The sequence below is a fragment of the Chaetodon trifascialis genome, chromosome 18 (genome assembly GCF_039877785.1).
Source record: "Chaetodon trifascialis isolate fChaTrf1 chromosome 18, fChaTrf1.hap1, whole genome shotgun sequence".
NCBI classification, from domain to species: Eukaryota; Metazoa; Chordata; class Actinopteri; order Chaetodontiformes; family Chaetodontidae; genus Chaetodon; species Chaetodon trifascialis.
Window position 1 is genome coordinate 4752501 of NC_092073.1, and position 23333 is coordinate 4775833.

A 23333-nucleotide genomic window follows, 5' to 3' on the forward strand; every position below is an offset into this window, starting at 1 on the left:
GTGTGTGTGTGTGTGTGTGTATAATATATGTGTTAAAGAAAGAAAGAAAGAAAGAAAGAAAGAAAGAAAGAAAGAAAGAAAGAAAGAAAGAAAGAAAGAAGAGGTGCAGGGAGCTTTCTGTTGCCAAGAGGAAACACAACTGTCAGTCTCACCCTGAGCCAAGTGTCCCTGGTTTGTTTCCACTGAGCCACTTTAAATCTTCCACAGAACAGGGTCAATGGTGAGAGCAACAGCCTGTACGTCTCCTTCCTGGTGGACAATCCACTTCGAATATCGAATAAATACACTTTTCATCAGAATAAAAGAATCCTGAATGAAGGTTTGTTGATTCTGTAACCATCAGACGTAAAGCAGATCAGTTGAATTAGCCTGCTGGACCTTCACATCTAGACCGTCGTGGTTGGACAAAAGTGGTACGTCACTGTTATTTTCCCCAGAGCCTGTGTCAGCCGCTTTCACACCAGTGTTTCACACGTTCAGAAAACAACCTTCATCTGCCGAGGGGACGATTGCCAACTGCCATCAAACATCTTTGTTTTCGCTGACAGTGAAAGTTTGGGTCTGCCACCACAATAATGGCACTGTAACAAGACAGTGAAATACATGAAGTCATGACAGTGTCACTGCTACCATTGCTCCATTCAATCCCTCACTCATTCATCCCTCTGTCTATGAAGAGGTTACTGTCAGTGTTAGAACTGTAGTATATTAAATTGTCAACATCCAAAATTACCGTTCCCGCTGACACTGACTGTTTCTCTCCTGTTCATATCCACACACGCCTTTTCTGTCATCTTTCCAAATTCTGAGCTGTAATCTAAAGACCGTGTGCAAAGTTCTGACCTCCCAGCACCAACGACTGGCCTCACTTTATGAAGATGACAAACTGAGAGCACACCTGACATGGAACAGGTGAGGCTGGAGGGAAAGGTGTTTGTTAAATGCTATATCAGGCAAACTAAAGTGGAAGTTATCACTATATTGACAAGTATGACTCACTGACACTGAATGATGTCCAGGTAGAAACATGCTGTCTTCACTTAGAGACTGTATTTCCAGAGGAGGACAGAGGACTGACAGAGAGCTTCATCACATGGTGCAACAACAATCACCTGAAGCTCCACATATGAGCTGTGTTAAGTGTTATAAATGTTCTTAATTAATGCAATGTGTTAATGCAATGTTTCTCCATACAGAACAATCCCATACATGAATTTCACTGTATATGACTAAATATGTAAACTACCTGCTGTGTATGTGTGTCTCACATAAACATGCTTATAGTACTGGTGCTAATGCATTACAAAGCTGAAGTGTTACAGTAAGTATTACCTTTCCCTGGCGATGACACAAGGTAACACATCAGTAAGAGGATTTTGGTTATATTTATATGAAGTGTTACCAATGTCAACCTTTTACTGAGAACAAGCACTCGAAACCTCTTTTATTAAAAAAGCTGGTGTCGAGAAACACACCAGCCACCTGACTAATAGTTTAAACTACAAACCAGCACAAAAACGCCTTTTCACAACATAACCCACCATGTTCAAACCAGCACAAACACTGACATTACAGAGCAACACCTGCATTTAGCTGTTCTGCAAGCTCACAAACAAATCAGTCCAGCACAGCATGATGGGAAATGTAGGCCATCGGTATAGCTCCAGCTTCCAGCAAACTTGGTGCAAAAGAGGCGTGCGTGCGTGCGTGCGTGCGTGCGTGCGTGCGTGCGTGCGTGTGTGAGACACTGCATTGAGCGTCAGCCTCGAGGTTCTGTGCATGTTAAGAACAAACAGAGTTGAAGTGTAAATAAAGGCTTTAGGTTGCAGTTCCGCACGTGAGACGCAGCTGAAACACGAGCGTGCACAGAGCTGCTGCAGACAGCTGCACAGAATAAAACGAGAGCTTATCTGTCCGAGACGTGCGAGGGAAGAACTGCTCTGATGAAGTTCCCGTCAGAGCCAATCACAAGGCAGGCTAATGTTGCCATAGAGATCCGGTTAAGCATTATTATTACAAACCATAATAGATCCCCATTTCCCAAAAAATCAAAGCACTGCAGGCCAGGTGCAGAACATGAGGGCCAGAATATGATCAAGTTGACCTTCGACCTTTCGGATATAAAACATCATCCCTTCATCATTTTGTCCTGTGAGACATTTGTGTGAAACTTTGTCTGAATGAACGGATGAATTCTTGAGTTCTGACCAAAAAAAAAGTGTTTTGTTTTTCATTTCTGGAACAAAATCCAGATTTCTGATTTCACGTCAACAATCCATCAGTGTCACACTGACAGATGAAGATCTGGAATCTTTTAAAGTCATGAGGTTGTCGTAGCATTTCTCTTTGCTGGGTCACTTCTGCTCTGAAATGAGACTCGAAGAAAATCAAATCATGTAATACAACATTAGAATATCATGACGTCGGGTATTGTTATTCAATTTGAAAGCCGCAGAGGAGAGGAGACAAGGAGCCGGACAAACCTCGAGCTTATGGCTGTGCGATAATGCGATCACAGGATAATTATAGGAAAAGAAAGGAAGGACATCCTTTCAGGCCTGTTAGTGGACTGTTTATTAACCGGATGACTGCACACAACAAGCCTGCTCTGCACCAGGAGGGATACGGTGGCCTGAACGGGTCAAATCAACATCACAGTCCGTGATGAAGAAAAAAAAAGAAGCATAAAACGAGGGTGGGGAACATTCAGAGGGTGTAAGGTGGACAGAGCAGGTGGTGCAGAGGCTAAGTCAAGGAGATGATGGTAACACGTTGAGAAGAAAGCACCGGCAGGGAGAAGGAACAGGAACACGCCGCCATGCCTTCAGTGCCTGCTGCTCGAGGAAAGGGGCCTTTCTGTGTGGAGTCTGCATGTTCTCCCCGTGCTCACCTCACTTCATGTAACTGCACCATGCTCTCCAAACACAGACGCTCAGAAGTCATTCAAATGGAGAAAATTCCAAACTGTCTCTGGCAGCATCCACCTGTTCGACCTGCAGGGTTTGCTCAGCGAGCGCCAGGCTGATTCCACGTCTCATTAAAATGACCATAATTATCATTTTCCAGTCGGTGATTGTTGCCGACCTGTGCAGTAAATAACACGTTCCTGACAACAACCAGAGGCTGTCATCACGGGTCACTTTAACCTGATTCAGCCTGTCAAACAGACGGGAAGCTCAACACGAGATTACTCTCAGTTCAGCTGATATTGGACTGTTCTGAGTGAGGACTGCATTGTTTCAAGCTAGCAGCACACACACACACACCACCAACACACACACACACAACACCAAATCAATGTCTGGAAAGTGTTTCCATGGGAATGTTTCCACTTTTTCTGCTTGACTCAACCTGATGCATTCAAGTCTTATATACATTAGCTCATTCTGTAAATACACAGATTATGAAGGATGGAGTCAAACCTCTACAGGAAGTTCACACCCACCAAAAGCAGCCATGTTGCAGAAACAACAGTAAATGGAATTACAAAAACATTGCAATTTTAATTTAATGCAATTTTCAAATAACAAGAGCCACAGTTGAACTGTAGCTTACATCCAAGCTGTGAAGTCCAGCGTTTAGTCAGTGACCACAGATTTCAGCAGCTGCAGCGTTTACTCAGCTGGAACTAGTCGACTTTGATCAGCAGAGCTGGTGGTGGCTGAGTTAATGCGCTCCGACCACACAGGCCTCGAAGCCAGATCCACACTCAGCGAGGTTAAGACGTTATCATCACACATTTTCTATGCATTAGTGTCTACTTATTTTAATTATCTTTACACTGTCTCAAATGAAGTAACACAGTCTGAAAATAAGTGCAACAACAACAACAACACCACATGACCAACAACAACTGTTGTAGTTAACATGAACCCGGATAAATCTGCCGTCGAGCACATCATAACTATGCCAAACCTATGGGCACAGTGTAAACAAGGTCGCTCACATGACGTTAAGTATTCAGTCACATGTTGTGACGTTTCCGTTTGCGTGTAAACGAGAGGCCAAACCGCATGAAAACAGTGTTTTCCCTAAGTGTAAACGTAGCCTTAGTCCACAGTGCTTCCTCCTGATCCAGCCTACATCTACTACAAGCACCTGTGTGTAAAAAGAACCAATAAAACCATGTGATTCATGAGTGATCAGCAGCCAATGAGGAGTCCACGTTTGAGCTCTGACTTAACTGAACTTGAATCTGTCAGACAGGTACAACCACGACAGGCGAGACATGACAATTAAAGACAGATATTGACCAACAAAGTGCCCCCAACACCACCAACAATCAAGAGTGAAGTACACAGCGAGTGACACACACCTCACATCACATCACCAGGACAGAGCGACACATGAGGCACGTTGCACCAGGTGAGCCACCTGCAGCTCACTGATGCCACTTTTTCTACACACAACCCAGTGAAGACGATGTTTTATCGTGGTTTTGAAAAACAGGAAAGAGTGTACATTCAGCATTTACGCTGAGTTTAAACGTCTGGATTCAAACGTTTGTCCAACGTTTGCTGCTGGATGGAGAGTGTTTGCTTTCCTCATTCAGCTGTAAGAGTCTCCTGTAGCTGGAGTCAAAGCTCAGCGCGTGAAGCCAGACAACAGAGGGCCCCTCACGCCTCAACAACCCACTTTCATTCAAGTCAATATACACATTTGTCCACAATGAGGAGGGCATCGTTCGTCTGACTCGTACGTACGGACACAACTGTCATTAGGCTTCGTGTGTCTTTAATCTACAGAAAATCATCACAATCTGAACCACAATACTGATCACAAATATCGATATTTCCCTCACATTGCTCACCCTCACTGCGTTCCCACAGACAGACAGTAAAAAGATGGCGTTCCAGTCACTAATGCTTAAAATGAAAAGTGTTTTCCACAGAATTAAGAAACTCACACACCCGCTCTATAACACTGCTGTTATCATGTTCCTACAGCACTGACTCATGGATGCTTGCTCCCCATAGCTATGATGGACCGTAGATAGTAATACTACAGTGAACAGAGGAAGACGCTAAAACACTAACTCAAGTCCTGAGTGTGTGTGCGTGTGCGTGTGTGGCAGTCTTATCCCCTCTACCTCCATGCATTAGACTGCAGAATAAGCTGCTGAACTATAAAAGCCGTAATGCGCCTGATGCATCTTCTCCTCGTAACGTTAGCGGAGGCTGACGCTGAGTGCGACACAGAGTAATGAAAGGTGAGCCCGAGCAGCTGAGCCTGAGTGTCCTCACCTGCACCGAGGGGACGCGTGAACATGGACGTCGCCCTGAGCTCAAACTCTACGTGAACAGCTGTGCCAAAATGTCGTATTTTAACCACGTTTTCTAAATGTTTTGGCTCAGTTCTCAAAGTTTCACCGTGAAAATGAGCTAAATTCAAACACCAAACAAGCAGACGCCTCATATGAACACGTTGTAATCACACAGCCAACACAACACGTGTATGCAAACATTCATTATTATTACTCATGTTGAGGAAATGATCACTGCAGACTGTTTTCATGAGTCACTTTCTATTTCATGATGAAAGTTTGATTTTAAAATGCAACAGTGACTAAAATCCAGCAGTTAACAGTTTTAGATGATTATTATGATATATTAGATTATCAGGATACTTCTGCCTCTTGTTTTCAGCTCTGTTGCTCTGTCTCTTCTTAGTTTTTTCTTCTGTGAAGCACTTTGTGACGTCTGTTCTTGAACGCTGCTGTATAAATAAACTGTGGTGCCTTGAACTTCTTGCAAATTCCACTGAATGCAGCTCTGTGCCGATATGGACTAATTCAGTTTTCAGAGGTTTCAAAGCTCTGATTTAATGGAACAAAGTATTCTCCATAGTGCATATGCCTGTCTTGAAACACTAACATTTGTTGCCAATTATCCTCCAAATCTGGAATAACTGCGGACAGACATGCTGCCACTGTGACACCAGGAGCTAACACAGAAATATACCCACTCATTTCTTTCATCAGATTTCTGTGTGTTTCACAAATCTCACACACACGCCTAATTTCCACCCCTCCACATAAACACGCCTTTAAGCACCTGTCTGCATATCAACACTGCACCTCATTAGACCTGCCGGTGAACACCAGAACAAAGATGAAGCACGGTTTTACCGGCTGTGCGGCGCTGGCGAGGTTCACTCCCCGTGAGCAGCTGTCACCACGCACAGCTGGCCCGTTAATGTGAGAGAAATCTTGGCAGCTGTTAGCTTGTGACTGAGGAAGGTTCAGGAGGCCTGGACGTCTTCCGCTCGAGCATTTATTGAAGCTTGATGGAGGAGAATGGAGATGAGCAGACATGAGAGTCTGTGCAATGGCTCCCAACGCTGAGGGTGGGGAGTACTTAACTCTTTCAGATTCACTACATGACCGAGTGCTGTGATTCTCCACTCACCTACACATAACGAGGACTCCTTTAGGTGATATCTGCTATGACCTTGGCTCCCCTGGGAGACAGCTCAGGCATTCTTAGGACACAGAGAGTTTGTCATATTAGCTTTTAGACCTAAAGAAGGAGAAGTCCAGCACATGCCTGTCTCATGTGGGAACGGTCATATGCAAGGTTTTAGTGTGACGTCGGCAGCAGCGAATCAGGTGAAGCTGGGGAACAATGTGGGAGGTTCACAGGATCAGACCAGCTCTATCCACCGCTCATACCAGCAGGACCCTCTAGTGAGCAACCGGCCATGAACACGGAGCTTTCACTGTGAATACGTCACAAATGAGAGCATACATCGCTCAAAGTCTTCTTTGGAGAAAACGTATCGTAAGTAAAAGGCCGCTCTGCACTGAGATCCCGCCTCTTACATGGCCATCCAGCAGAAGGTCAGACGAGCTTTCGTCACATGGTCACGTGATCTGCACCCGCTGCTCTTCAGCTGCAGAGCAGAGCCGTCGTCTCGGCGTGGCTCGCGTCGCTGATGCTGCAGGTATGATTTCAAAGGTTCCCTGTGGAGTCTCTGACCTCCAGCAGCGGCATGGAGCTGTTTCTCCACGAGCGGGTCAACATTTTGTCTGTCACGGACACACAAACATGGACAGAACCAATGGTGGATTTAAAATACTTCAAATCTGGGAATGCTTTACGGGGAATAAAGAGCAGTGAACATGTTTGTTAAAGCTCAAGGATGCACAGTGAGTAACTGACTGTGTGTATCATATTTGCGTGTTTGCAATAAAACTCCTCTAAGTGTGTGTGGAGTGTGTTCATGCACAGAGGCTTTAAGCATCCATCAGCTCTCTCCTTAACTACAACTAATCCCTCATGGCTGGAGCACATGTCACTGGCCCTCATATCGCTGTTAAGCCAAAATCAGTGGATGAGGAAAGCCTCCATGAGTCTGCCCATCAGTCCTCTTAATCCAGTATGCAAAGTGTTTTGGCACATAGGTCATCCATCAGGAGCACGAATCTCTGGATGCTTAATTATAATGAGGTGGATCTGAATCTGCCACGCCTGCACAATAGACACGATTCCACATGACGAATGGACAATCTGTCTCTCTCATCTCTGACAGTTTTACAGAAGTTAGCCAGATAGAAATCAAAGTCTGCCAGAGGCCAAAGAGACTGACAGTGAGTAGAAATGAGAATCACGGCAGACCTGAGACTCAAAACCTGAACTGTTAGTCAGACGTGAAGCTAAATTCACACAATATCCTGCTTTCATGGAGGAGTTCCAGTGTCCTCCATGAGAAGCATATGATGACTTGGTTTGAAAATGGAAGACAACAGAAGCAGTGTGGACCCGAACGAGCAGGACGTCAGAGGCTCCCATCAAAGTGAGCACAGCGGTAACACCACATGGTCTGAGGGCTCGATTCCCACTAGGCCGCCTGCTCGCATTCAAAATGGATGTGCTCAAAAAGTCAGCTGAACGAGATAAAATAATAATGATGGGAGTTAATAATACATGGACAGACATGAGTGTCAGCGGGGCTGGACTGGCAGGAGGAGCGGGGATCGAGACCACGTCGTGCTACCTTCAGAGCCCTGAGAAGCAGAATTAGAGCTCATTGTCATTAAAAACACTGTCCTCAAATGGTCCTTAAACAACCAATGAAAAGGACACTCGTGACACCAGTGTATGTGTTCAAAGGCAAAGACAAGAGGAGCGCTTCAGTGGCACCTTCACAAAAACTGCAAATGTATCAAGGTATGAAACCCCTGAGCCAGGTGCCAACTCTTCATCACATGACAGAGAGGAAAACATGAGACAAAGAAAAAATCAACATCACTGCCGACGTGTTTGTGTGTGTGTGTGTGTGTGTGTGTGCGTGTACGCGCGCGCGCGTGTGCGTGTGTGTGTGTGTGTGTGTGTGTGTGTGTGTGTGTGTGTGTGTGTGTGTGTGTGTGCGTGCGTGCGTGCGTGCGTGTGTGTGTCCTACAGGCCCAGTAACCTAGTGAGTAGTTATGGGGGTCTGGCAACAAGGACAAAGGATGACAGATCACAGGTAGCCCGGGAGCCTACCTGGAGTCAGTGTTTGCACAGAACATCCCAGCAGACAATGTGTTGTGCTTTAATCCTCTAAAAAGGTCTGTTGTAGTCTCCCCTGCTCTCTTCAGGGAGCACATAATATCACCAGCACTGATATTCCTCCTCTGCTCTCATGTTCTGTAAGGCACCATCGAGACGGTGGTAGAAAACAGCGCCAGTCAAGCAAAAAGTTAAGATTTTTCTGATATTTAGTGTTTCCCGGTGGGCCACTTGCATGCCGAAGTTACCAAAAGATGCTATATATCTGATAAACATCCCAGTTTGTCCTCGACGGCGTGTGTAATCTTGGCGTTTAGCGGAGGAATACTGAATCGCGTTCATTTTGAATTGAATTTTGCGAACGAGGCTCTCAAAACAATGCCGAGCGGCACATATTGGAGGCAGATCACAGGCAGCCTGCTGACACACCGACGAGCCCGCAACAAAGCCACTTTCTGTCCACATGGTGAAAGCAGTCAGAGGGCAACATGATCCTGCCAACCACACGTCTGTGTGTGAGAAAGCTTTAGCTGAGCCACAATGACAGCGGGCGTCGCTTACCTCTAGAAAGAGCCAGAATGTCAGGGCGACATCGGCCAGTGAATTCCTCATATCTCCGCCCGGGAGGTGAAACCAAGCTCCGCTTCTGAGAGAAAGACGAGGAGGAGATGCTCCTTTTTCACTATGTCGCTTTCATCCCGCTACTGGAGGCACCCACGGATCTGATCCGGCTCCGACACGGAGTCCTTCGGCTGACAGGACGGACGGAGGCGCCCCGGGTGACGGTCAGACGGTCCACAGACGGAGACTGATGGCATGGTGGGAAGCTGCATCAGCCTGTGATGTTCCGCTTATTCCACGCCCCTTTCCCGGCCCCCCGCCCTACGTGCGCGCGCGCACACACACACAAACACACACATCGCATATTTTTAGCATATTTTTGTATATTTAAAACAGCTATAATAACATATATCACAGTTTTCCTTTGCTTGACTATTTGCTGATGTCATATTGTGTCTTCTCCTTTTTCACACAATCCCAGTGTCCTCTGTGAGAAGGATGACCTGCTCTGTTGTGTTCAGGACAGTTGACAGTTGTCCCACTGTCCCCTTCATTTTGAAGTTGAAGTGGTGTACTAACACTTACTCAGATGCCTTCAGTTGTACAGCACCTCTCCTTTGTTGTATGAGAACAATAATTAGTCTAACACACACTTAACGGTCAATAATTCCAGCGAACACACTGAAGACCTGCACTCTGTGTGTCCTGACTTAGTATTCTCTTTTTTCTGCGTCTGTGGGGTCCAGGTCCAGTCTTTTCCTGCACTGAAGCATCTTTGAATTGCATGGGAGTAGAAAACACTACCTCGGTCTGTTAACTTTGCCTTTAGGAAGCCTAATGTGGAAAAGCTAAGTGAGATGAGCTGGTGAACAGCAAGACAGAATAAAATCAGATCACTCATTAAATTATCTTACTACAAATACTTCAATGGCAGCAGTTTGTTATTCAGGCTCTGCACTGTTTTCTTTATAGTCTAAAAATCTGTCATGGTCCAACCAGACTGTGCACTTCTGAAGGGCTTCATTTACATAATATGCCGGTTGTGGCAGTCAAGTGAGGCGTTTCAGATTCAGCACCATGGACAGCACCTGAGCTCACCCAGGCAGCTGAGACAGAGGAGACAGTTGGACAGGTGCTGACAGGAGACACAGCAAGATCTGCAGCGCGGACATTTTGACGGGTTGGTCGGACAGCGCGGGAAGCATGCTGTCTGAATCACCGCCGCAGCAGCACTGCTGGGTGTCATGGCTGCAGTTTGGATTGAAGGTCGTCTGACACACGCTGTCCCACAAACAATCATTATGCAGAAAACAGCTGAAAAATGACGGGTTCGTTTCCCTGAGAGTCAGAAACACTCCAGAGCGATCACAGTCTGATTTCTGTTGGTCCAGTGGAGTGTGATGAGTCTCTAAGCCCAGGCGTTAATGACATCATGGAGTCTCTGTGCTATTCAAGTGTCCCAGCCAGGCTGCGTGCACGATGGCAGGATCCTGAAATTGAAGCAGCTAAATGGAATTCAGCCATCATTCATTTATTATTTAGACCTGAGCTTTTCCTGCTGCGACATGAAAAAGTCTGTTGGAATAACAGTGTATTGGGAGGACTGAGTCTTTTCCTCCTTTATTCATATTGTGTATTCATTGGGTTAACTTCTGGACCCAAACTGCCTCATCATTAGTCTTATTTTTGAATGTTGAGTCAACAATTCAACTAATTGAATTGGTTGATTGAATGAATGGAAATGTGATGTGTCTCAAATATGCATTTCTCCAGCATCTTCAGTCTGTTTGCAAGGACACGACATGACCTTTAACATGTGTTCATCCAGTACTCCCTGTAATGTTGTTGTGCCTTTAACAAAATGGAGAAAAACAGTAATGAGTGGAAATTATTCAATATTCATTGAAGGGAGCCTAAATTCAAGCTCAGGGGCTCTTGTGTATTAACATAACCTGAGAGGAGCAGGCTGAGGCCGGGTGCTTTAGTGTGTGACAGCTGATCGACAGGCCTCAGACTGAAAATGCAATATGTTACACAAAATCAAAATATTGTGCGGTTGATAAGTAAATCCTCTAATCGGGGGCTTAACCGTCACCAGAGATGTAAGAAATCGGCTTTGCACCAGCTGGTTAGAATAAAACGATCAAGCATTGACGTGGGACCATTCTGAGGTCTTTTTTTTTGGACAGGTGGGTCGTACCTGTCAAGGTGAAGCTGGTGTCTGTCTCAGCATTTTCATAGAAAGTCAAATATTCTAAACAATGAATCACACAGCACAGCCAGCTGCTGCTGAACTGCTGTCCACGGACTGCTGTTTGCCATCACCTGTTCAAACACTGCTGTCGGTGTCATCGTTAGGGTGTGGCGAGCAGCGCTGCAACCTGTGTGAAAGCCTCGGCTGTGACATCAGAGTCACGCAGTCTGCTGACACCAGACGCCTACAATTAACATCCCATTATGTGGGAGATGAGCCTTTATACGTCGCATTTGTTCCATTCTGTGGAGGACAGCAGCACAGAGACCTCAGCAGTGTGTGTGTGTGTGTGTGTGTGTGTGTGTGTGTGTGTGTGTGTGTGTGTGTGTGTGTGTGTGTGTGTGTGTGTGTGTGTGTGTGTGTGTGTGTGTTGCAGAGCAGCAGATTGTGACAGGAGACAGAGGAGGAGAACATAAAGCTGGATGTTACTGTCAGGGAGACGTAATGAAAAGCACACGGTGGAATATGGACAGCTGTGATTTGTTGCACCCCCTGAGGGAGAGACCATGGTGTACATGTGTGTTTGATGGAGTGAGTGAATGAATGAATGTGACATGATGAGAGGGGATTAAATGCATCTTGAAAAATCAAGGAAACACAGTTCATAATAATGTCGTGTCAGAGAGCCGGTGATAGTTTATTTAGCTCACAGTTACTCTGTACCATCATGAAGGGCTCCATCACTTCAAACACCGCTGCCACGCTGAGTGAAGGCCGGTGTCTGTCACAGCCCACCTGTTAGCTGTGCTGCCTCGGCTGCAGATCACAGCATGTGCTCCCTCTTCAAAGCACAATCTAAATGATCAGACTTGTTCATTTGCTGCCACTGCTGCTTTTTGTTATGGTTTTATGGTAATCCCAATTCCTGCTCATTTGCCTTCTTTTCATGAGTGGCACGAGGAGATCAACATCAGTCTATGTGTTAAGTGCAGAGCTGGAGTCAGGACACGGCTAGCTTAGCTTAGCATAAAGACTGTGAAGACCTCTAAAGCTCTGTGTGTATTCTAAAGTCAGCGTTCACTTGCTTTCTCAGGAGCTTGTCTTTGTGTCCACAGTCAACGTAAAGAACCTTGTCAGACGTCATCATCTGACCTGCAGCCGTGTGGAAAAAGACGTACATGGTGGTGGTAATCCCTGTCTGAGAGATGGTGTTAACGACTTTGAGCCCTTCTCAGTCTACTGAGACCACCTGCTGTCACGTGGCTGAAAGTCTGTACCAAGGTCACATGATGACACCTGAGCAAGTTCCACTCAAAGCTCAGCGGGAAAACTAACAAAATAGAAATCGAGGTGCGCACACATCTCCATTTCCTCCCACACACACTATTTCACCATCAATAGCTTCTGTATATCACCTGTTTCTTGTCATGTCTCCTTCCCTCCCTCCCTCACTGTGTGTGGCACAGATCACTCATTCAGAGAATATATTTGCCTGTTTAGACATTTTCAGTTGGGAGATCAGATCTACATGACAATCATACAATCATAGCACATTTTATTGTCAAACAAGTTTATAAAGGCTGTGCTATACATTCATTTCTTTCTGCAGTTTTGGAATAAATATTCCATACAAATTCCTGGAATGCTTTGATTTCTTCCTCCCTTAACTGTCAATATTCACATTTAGATAATAAAAACATTTTTCCTAACATGTGGCTAACCACTTCCTGGCCCACTGCTCTCATGTGATCATTAACATTTCATGGAGGAACTACGCGCCACATAGCGTAGCTACGGTTTTATTCATTTGTAATTAATTCTGAACTCACTGTGCCTTGAGCTCATATTAGTCAATTCAGGATGATCACATTTACTTTATCATGTTTGATACTTATCTGAATATTTCAGCAGCAGTCTTTCTCCTCCTTGATTTAGATGTACTAATTCCTGCTGCTTCCAGTGGAGCGCAATGTGAGGACTGAATGCAGCATCTTTCAGACCTTCAGACCTTAGACTTACTGAATTATATCGACTCAGCATGTGCATTTAGTGGTGACATTCACAGACTAGTTAACTTGTCTATGCTAGTTTGAAATTGCTTAGTTATTATTAAGATGTGCCAAAAGTTGGGTGAGCATTCCTATGGGAGCCCAGTATTCATGTAAGATGATGTTTTGGTCTGCAGTGGGTGTCAGGCTGTGCCATCATAGATCTACAGAGCCCTCTGACAGGCGACGTCATTCTCTAACTCTGACCTAACGTACCTTTAAGCTCCTTTAAGTCCTCCAGTCCCAAGCAAACAGCAGGTAATCAACAGCTTGAGCTGACCTTGTATCTGCTCACTGCTCAGGCTACAGTGTCTGGTCCAACTGGTTCTATAGGCAGTTTTATCTGAATGCCACAGGCACATCCCATCACTGTGTATCTGGTTCCAATAGTCTTACCGATAGCAACCAGTTAGCAACTCCAACAAGAACCTTTCATGGAGTGTGTGTGAGTGTAAGAGTGCAGGTATGCACCCTCTCAATAACTGGTGGTCCATAAGCGGGCCCATGTCACTGAGAAGGCCCAGCAGTGTGCTCCAGCATCCCAGGACCACCCTCCTCTTTACCTGCACCCACGAATAACGACATGCTAACTAGCGTGTTGCTACCACCAGCAGCATTCTGTACAACCTACCAAGCCTCAAACTAACCTCATCTTTGCATTGAGCAAAGCATAATATCTAATATCACTGGTTAGCGCCATCAGCTAACAGAGTGCAAAGAAATCAACCAGGCCTGTTCAGCAGCTCATTCCTTTGTATTCTCTATCATTGTAATAAAGCCTTCTATTTCTATTTCAGGCTCATCTTTGCGAGCAGCACACTGAACACTTCTGTCTGTAACATCAGCAGCTGACATTCTAAGATTATGTCATAAGTTCAGAATGATGCTAATTGTGGATGCTAAATGATTTGAAGATGAATTGGTTTTACATCATTTGCAACTGTCAAGTCCATTAAATAACAGGAAACTGAGTGAGCTGACAAGTATACGGTGAGGTACATGTGTGCTGAAAGACAAAGAGTTTCACTACATGTAAAAATGATAACGTAGACGTGGGTATGATTTTTATGGAGTGTGTTAATGCTGACGTTTTGATTTTATTGACAGATTTTCTGTGAGATTCTGCAAAATATCACATATATAGCCAACAGAGGAAAAAGAAAATGATGACGCTGACAAAATTAGCACAGAAATGAATTTCAAAGTCTCCCTCCACTCAGAGCTTCTCTGTGCAGAATGATGAGCAAACATTCCTCTGCGCCCACCTTAAAACTCAGTTTGAAGCCAATCACAGTGGAGTACGAGCCTGACATGAGTGTGATCTGGAAACCTGAAGCCTTCAGTGCTAGTGCACTGAGAATGGACTCAATATTTGCATATTCATAGATTCACGATTTTTTTAATGAGGGAGGAAGGAGTCAGTTTAATTTTAAGAATTTTTGATGACAAACAGCAAACGGACCGTGATATGCAGAGTACATCGACACTTACCTACACACTTCCTGTGTAACAAGTGTTTTAAGAGGTAGTATTCCTTTAATAACGAGATGACAGCCCTCTGTTTCATGCATGTGCTTGGTAGAACACACATACACACTCGTACATGTGTGTTACTAATGAGGATAGTTTGCTGAAATAGTGTGGAAATTTAAGAATGCCAACATAAAAGCAACAAAAACTAAAGTGAAATACAAGACACACTGTTAAATTTATATGGATTATTTGTATCTATGCATTTACCATCATAATGAAATAAAAAAACAAGTATTAAAGGAATTATTTCGCCTTTTCTGTTTTATAGCTGAATGAATTGACAGTAAGATGAATTTTCCTTGCCACGCTAACATAAATCACAGCACAGTAAACACAGACCAGTCAATACTAAATACAAAACTCTCATTAGTTCGGGAGAAAATGAGGTGCAAGAAGCTCTTTTATTTTTTCAGAAGGAGAAAACAGCATCCATGCCAAGATGAAAAACAGTCAACCGTCCAATCACAGCTTATCATCACTGATCTGAGCTGACTGCAGCCCTGACAGACAGCCACACAGCCAGTTAATATGCAGTATGTTTTCCCTTCAATCATGACACAGTAAAAGCACACATAAAAGGAAAACACATGTAAAAATGTGCACCGTATTTCACTTCATTGCACTGTGATGAAGCATAATGGGAAAGAGGGCTGACTAGATGTGGCTGTGCTGCTCTGCTGCAGCCACTTGTCATTTGGCATAGAGACTGGATTGCATGAGAATCAGCATTAGTGCTAATAGGAAAAATGTTCTAAGGAGAAAACACAAACACGAACAGAGAGAGAGAGAGAGAGAGAGAGAGAGAGAGAGAGAGAGAGAGAGAGAGAGAGATACGCCCTCTGATTCTTTACCTCTTCAATCTTTCATCTGTTTCGTTTCCAGCCGTGCCCCCAGACAAATGAACCCTGATGTAGTAATTACAGGGTATCAGAGGATGTAAACACTCCAGTCCCTGGAGCACAGATTTGCAGCACAATTCAAGAACATTACTCAGCTTTTCCCTGTGTCATACAGCGAGTTACAGCAGCGTGAAGGATTAACATCGATGTGCAGGCCTAATGTAGGAACAGGAACAACACTTCAAACAGACAACAATCACCAGGGTAACACAAAATACACAAAAAGACAAGTACGCAGATGCAAGTAGCATACAGAGAGTACACTCTCCATGGAAAACGTAAGCGAACAGGTATCTCCATAATCTCTATTTGTGCAAGAAACTGATTTATGATGCTGGTGTGGAAGCAGCCGCAGCCGCAGAAGGCTGATGGATGGATGTCACCTTGAAGACGATTTTGTCACTTCAGACAGTTTGGACTCTCCGTCAGAGCCTTCACGTTAATGTTTGATTTCTATCTTTCAGTCTCAGGGGCTGCAGTTCTTTGCTGCATCGTGAATGACACACAGCCACCATAAATAACTGAGAACAATTACTGACTTTGTAAGTTGTACATGTGTTGGATACTTGATGTGTTTTTGTACATGCGGTAAGGTAACTTCCCCACATTGACAGGGGTCGGACACTCTGCTGCTGGATAATCAATATTTCCTTCATGGTTTCAGAAAAATGAAGACACTTCTCCAGTTATGTAGTAGCTGTAGATTGAAGAGGTGTGAATGGTGCCCCCTGCAGGCCACCTCTCACCTAGCACCCAGGTGGCTTTTTCTACAGGCTATAGGTTAGGCTTGGGACGGGGAGTGCTCATGTAAAGGAAGCAATTTAGGGATTCTGATGATATGAAACAGATCAGAGGATGAGTCAAGCAGAAAATGAAAATTTAGAATAATAATATACAAAATTCTTACGACTGATATGAAATATTACAATGAAAGGATCAGTCCTGTCAGGGCCAGCAGTACATGACTGGCCAGCTGCACAGAAATGTCCAGAAGCAGCTGTGGTCCAGTCATGGGACGCTGTGCGTGAGTAAAAGATGTTGAAAACATGTCTGAATGCACGCTAACACATCCTGTAGCTGTTCACTTCTCTCTGCTCTCTCCTCTTGTATCCTCCCCTGCCATTCCTCACATGCTGCTGGGTGATTTGTGGCCTTCAGGCTCATCTGTAGTGTGACTGTGTTTTCAGTTTGGTCTGTTGTCAGACTGATTCAATCTCAGCGTGGTATTATTGTCCTGACTCTCTTTCTCTCTCTGAGGCTGCCTGTTGGTCTCTGCTGTGTTATAGTATCTGTAATTCAGTGTTCTGCTGCTGGCCCCATCTGGCCTCCTTACAAACATTAAAACTGCACCATGGCAGGGTGATATGGACTGTAGGAATTCCACTGGTGTATCAGCCTACACCTTTAACACAGCTGCAAATCAGAAGCTGATCCCAGGAACTGCAGTTTTTGTCCAAAGTAAACTCTGAAGTTTTTGATGTGTGTGAGCATTTTTTTTTTTTACAATTCCTACAGTTTTTATCAGCAGAGGAAGCTGTCATATCATATTTGCATGCTAGCAGCACGGCTCTGGAGGTGGCCATGTCACTCTGTCTGTCTTTTTTTTATGTTTCCCCAACATGCACGATCCCCAGAGGAAGAATCCTGCTGACTGAAGTGACCCTCTGACTTTCCTCCAGTGCCACCATGAGCTTGACTTTTTTGCCTTTTGGTGAAATATCCAGTGTACAGACTTGTTTGACTCAGATGGCCCAAGTGGAGCTCTGACTTGAACAGAATGAACAGCGTTCATTTACCATTTCTCATATTTACTTTAATTATGAACATTACAGTATTTTACATTCCTGTGTGTTTTTTTTTATTTTAAAGATAGTCTGACAAATTGCAACACAACAGAGTAGCAGCATATGAATCACTTTGTGGCAATCTCACTATACAGAAGACAGGCATGGCTGTGGCATCACAGGTGCATGTGTGAGCGTTTTGTTTTCCAGAGGCTCTGTTAGAAATCCAGAATTGTATCCAGTTTTTAAGCTACAATTTTAGATGATGGTTATCGTACTTCTATGTTTTAACAAGGTGAAAATGTAGCTCTTTTTGAGTTGGCTGTCAGCTGGTTACAGCCTTCCAGACTGGACCGCTGACATCCTCTGTCGGGATGCAAAGCGAGCTGTTCCACCCCAGCGCACTCCTCACTGCTACAACCTCACCTATAGTGAATCAGGTAAAAGGTAAGTGCAGTTTTTAACCTTAACTTGGCTTAAGAAAAACTGATCTGTAATCTGTGCTGTGTAAATCATCTGCTCTCTGTGCCCACCCACCTTGACCATTTGATTATTGTGGACTAATTTCAGCCCGCACAGAGCAGATGGTGAGCAGCGCGGTGGAAAGAGAACAAAGCCGTTGACTGCTAATTTGATCCAGTTGATAGTTCTTAAATCATTCTGATATGCCCCACAGCAACACTTGATCCAGACTTTTGTGTCTCCCTCTTTCACATCCAGTTCTAACAGTGTGGGTCCTGCTGCTGTGTGTGCAGACACTCAAAAACATTTCCTTCCACTCTCAACCGGATCCAAAGAATACAGAAAAGGCCACACTCTGAGATGTTACCTTAACCCACAGACCACAGCGTAATGCATCTAATGCTGTTTTTCCTCTCGACTTCAGAGACCACTGCCCACTAACATGAATCTGCAATATGAAATTACAAAGATCCAAACTACACATCACTGTCAAAAGAAGTTTTAACACTTTTTCTCAATTTTTCAGATGTGTGCTACGGTGATATTGGTTTACCGTCACCATTCCGGATCTAAACTTGCGTCACACAAATGGAAGAACCTGCAGAAACTCTTAAAACGAGACAGGCTGATCCCTTGTAATCAATTCAAGATTTCCTTTTTGATAGTCACAGAAAACTGTTAATCTAAGTGTTTTATTGGAATCGATCTTATTTCTCACGTTGTTCTGATGTTTTATATGTATTTTAGTTATTAGATGTATTGAATTTTATATTTGTAGTTATCACGGCATCATTATAAAAGACAGCTTGCTCTCAATGGCCGTCCGTGTTTAAAATAAAGGTTAACTAAATATAATATAAAGCTTCCATGCTTCATTCTTTAAGTCCTCAAAATTAAACTGAACCTCCCAATGTGGCTACATACTAAAGAAGCAATGCACATTCAAACATGCTCGTCAAACTGAAGTCCTGCCTCTCACTGGGCAGATAGCCAATCATACTGTAGGATAACAGGGTGACACTTGGCAATCAGATTTCAGGACCCTGGACACATCCCTGAATATCTGGACAGCTAATGGATGGATTACTATGAAATCTCCTACATACATTCATGGTAGCCAGAGGATTAATCCTACTGACTTTTAATCTAGCACCACCATCTGAGCAAATTTTCAATCCAATACTGCCCAGTGCTCTGGAATATGACTAAATGCCTGATAATCAAATTACATTCCCATCAGCCTCAGCTCTACTTTGTGTTTATCAGTAATTAGCAAATGTTAGCATGCTAACAACCCTAAACTAAGATGGTGAAGATGATCAACATACCTAAACATCACCATAGTAACACTGTCAGTCTAGAGCATGTAGGCTAGCTGACGTTAACATTTAGCATCTGACACCAAAAGTACAGGTAAGAAGTGTGTTTGTTTACTACTTAGGTAAGATATGATAATGGTCAGATGACTGAAATATTTGTCTCAACTTTTTCCCCAACATTTAACATCAAATGGAAGCAAAGACGTACATATTTTTTTTAAAGTGACTACATGCAGATTAAAGCAGTAGCAGCTCTCTTGGCTCTAACCTGGGGACACTGTAACGTCAGGTCTGCTAAACAGGTAAAAAGAAGGCTAGCAAGCTAACCAATGCTAGACAACACGCAAACTACCCAAACTACCAAGTTCTCACCAGGGTTGTTGCATATTTCAACAAACAAAAACCATCAGTAAGTGGAGAGATGCTAAAAGACTCTGCACCCAGTGGCTTTACGGTGGATCTATAAAGTGCTGTGGGTTTTTTCAATGTCTGTGCACTTGAATCGGCCATTGAATCAGCCTGGCACACTGGTGTCTTACAAGGTGAAATGAGTCATGGATTCATTATGCATTATTTAAGCAACTGTCATGTAGAAAGTGTTCAGTTCTCAGGTCTTAAAGGTTCTGCAGCAGCTTTTTCCACTAACGAAGAGCAGTGTCGTCAGGAGACAGAGGCTGACTAACACCCACTGTCATCCTGAGAATACACCACCGCGTAGTGTGTGTGTGTGTGTGTGTGTGTGTGTGTGTGTGTGTGTGTGTGTGTGTGTGTGACACAGGAGGGTAATTGGTGTCAGGTTTAATTAGTGTCTCTGTATTTGACACCTATAATGCTGCTGACGCAGTGGCACTATCAGACAAGCTTTTCCACACATTAAGTGCCAGTGTCTGTCTTCCTGCTGGGAGAGTTCTGATTACACGGAGTGCATCTGTGCTGCCTGGCAACATCACTCCTGCTGATATATGGGTACATTAAAGTCTCTCAGAGAAGGTACACACACTTTCTGTATGAATGCTCAGGTTGAATCCCCAGATGAGCTGGCAGAGCGTTTGTAGGGAAAGCTTGTGGAAAGCTTTTCTACTCAAATAGCTGCTGACTGCAAAACTGTCGAGAAGTTAAGAGGTCTGTAATAGTAGAGCAGCTCTCAGCGAAACAACTGAATTTCCATCATCCACAACAACAATAAGAAAAGACAACTCAAGTTTTCTCAGCATGTCCTCTATTCACATTGTGGAGTCGATGGGTTCCACAGACAGAAACAATTTTTATGATTTGTGACATCTTTTCAAAGCTCTCTATATTTAAATGGTAAATGAACATTTGTTTTGTTATGATTCCAGTCAGTTTAGTCAGTAATGTCTCTATTTTATAGCAGGAGACTCGTCTTCAGTATACAGTTATTTTTTTTACTGTTGTTGATGCCCTCTGTTATGATGCCTGTAGTGTGACCACACTGACGCCACAGCCAGTAAGAGAAGCACGAGGGCTTATCCAAAAGATGTATTGCCAGTTTTTGATTTGTAAAATGAATTTGCACATCATACATTCAGAGCATCATGATCACATCCTCCACAGTCCTCCTCCAGCCTCCTCTATTGTAAATAGTGTTGCTGCCATCTAGTGGTTCCTGGAGGTATCGCTGCAGCTCGGTGTGTGAAGGGTCTGTACAACATGTTAACAGAATGAGGCTGCAATCAAAAACGATAACAAAACACAACAGAACAACAATATTTTGCATGACCTTGGAGTTCCATCACTGACCTTGATGAACGAACACTGATGAATAATTCTTAGCACATCGTGCACTGGAAATATTCTGGGGATTTCCGCCGGTTTGTGGTGAAGACGGTCTCTCTCTGGGGTCAGATGTGAGTGTCCTCCTTGATCTTTCTCCAGTCGTCCAATGACCTTTGATCTCTTCCCAGTGGATGCACTGAGTGGTTCTGGTCTGGTGTCCACAGTCAGCTCAGCTCATGAAGGCCATGAATAGAGCTGGAAGCTCCTGAAAGAGAACCATCTCATTCTCTGGAACCAACTCATTCTGGGTGGGCTTGGATGCTGCGAAGGACCCAGGCCTCCAATAGTTTGATTTGACAGACGATTTGAAAGAAAGTATGGATTACTCAGTTCTTTGAACCTGGTTTAAAGTGTGAAGAAGAAGAGCCTCGATAAATTGTTGATTACAAAGTAGGAATGTCGTGTATGAATTACTAAGAAGGTGCCTGCTCACATGTTTTATTTTCTTTAGCAGTTAAAGAAAAAAAAAAATCACAAGTGAACGTTTCAGTGCACGCTATGAAAATGACTGTAGCACAATGTATTAATGATTGTTGTTTTCTCACCCAATTCCCAGCAGACAAATGAACTGGCAGCATGTGCCTGAGGTATTTTACTGCAGGCTAATAAAAATACAGAACTCAGAACATGCAATAACTGTAATAATCACAGTTTCCAGTGGGAATGCTGACTGAGCAGATAAAGCCTGGCTGTTAGCCTGGTCTGGAGCAGGCCAGCTGCACACAATAAATCTCCACAATAACCTGCTTCCATGAAACCAAGTCATGGCTAAAATCAGCCAGAATAACATAATCCTGTCTTAACCCATCATCTAGATTTTGTGAAACAGCCCTCAGGTTAGATGAGAATTTACTGGATGGACTGGAGAGCAGCACGTTAGCCAAATTACTGCCTCATAATGACCCCAGTGTATCTGCAGGCTTCATGTGTTGTTGATCACTGTCGATCAATAACTCAGTGATTGTTGCTGACGTGTCCGCATGGCTACCGAAACACACTTGTCCTGTCTGCGCTCTGATCACAAATGATGACTCGAAACGCTCGACTCACTTTTGAAATGTTTATTTACAGTATGGGACATTAATGTACAAATCTGTTCCCATAGTAACAGAGCTTATTGTTTCAGAAACATAAATTTACAGTACAGAGCCACTGGAGGGGTGAAGCGCTCGCTGACTACATGTACACTTTCAAATGATGGGAGAGCTTCAGGGAGAAGTGAACCACGCAGGATCGGTCAGTGAAGGGAGAGGAATTATCAAATGGCTCTTTAAACAGTTTTCTCGAATATACCTCTTCAAAACGACATCAATTTGCATAATGTACACAGAATTGGAAAACTCCTCAGAGATATCTGCAATATTAAACAGAAACTCCTGAAATAAAAACAACAGCAAGAGCTAAAATCAGCCAATATTTTCTCCAAGCATGGCACCAGATACAAAATAAGACGAAAACAAAGAGGGCTGAGTGAGCAGGAGGAAAGCAGCACAGACGAGGAAATGGACTGAACTGAACAAAGATTTGGCTTCTGAATTCAAAAATCATGAAAAAAGTAAGAAAAGTGAGATTGACCTCTCACTGTTCCGACAAACAGTCCCAACTGCAAACCAAGCCCTTCAGTCATCAATACACATGCATATATACGCTGACTGGGACTGTCCAAGTGCTATATACACAACCTCCACACACTGCAGAGAGTTCCTCCATCAGTGTCCAACTCTGCATCAGCATGCATCATCACAAGTTAGTTAGTCAGCTTCCCTCAACCTGACGTATGTCTCTACATTAGTCAGTGATGTCTTGTTTCCCAGAATGCCTTAAACCCTGTGATCAAAACACGACGGTTTAATCGCGTCATCCTAAGCAGTGACACCTCCCGGATGGAGCGACCTCGCCTGTGTGACTGAACTCAGGCTGCCGTGTCTTCAGTGTGGTCAGTGTGATCAGCGCCTCATACCATGGCCACTTCAGAATTTTTCATTCTTATTCCTAGTAAGTGGAAGACGGCCCGTGCACCTGTGACGCCTCAACCAAAGGCCAGATATCTGCGTCTCTCTTTTCACTGACTGATGGGGTCTTACATGAACACAGTGGGGGAAATGGACTTCTGGCCGAATGGAGTCGACAGCAAGTACAGATGGCTCCGCTAAACTTCAATCAGCAACATCTTTTAGATCAACCTCATGCTCATCAAGAAAAAGGCCCAGGCTGGAGCTGAAGCAGGGTGCTGCTGAGGCCTTGGTC

General features: G+C 44.0%; 1 protein-coding gene across 1 annotated transcript in view; it reads right to left on the reverse strand.

Moving 5' to 3' along the window:
* vopp1b (VOPP1 WW domain binding protein b) overlaps nt 1-9412 on the reverse strand; it is a 37870-nt gene extending 28458 nt beyond the window's left edge. The window contains exon 1 of the mRNA XM_070986191.1: nt 9051-9412. Within this exon, the coding sequence (XP_070842292.1) occupies nt 9051-9101 (51 nt within the window). The 5' untranslated portion in view covers nt 9102-9412. The remainder of the gene's footprint in view (nt 1-9050) is intronic.
* Between the last annotated feature and the right edge of the window lie 13921 nt (nt 9413-23333).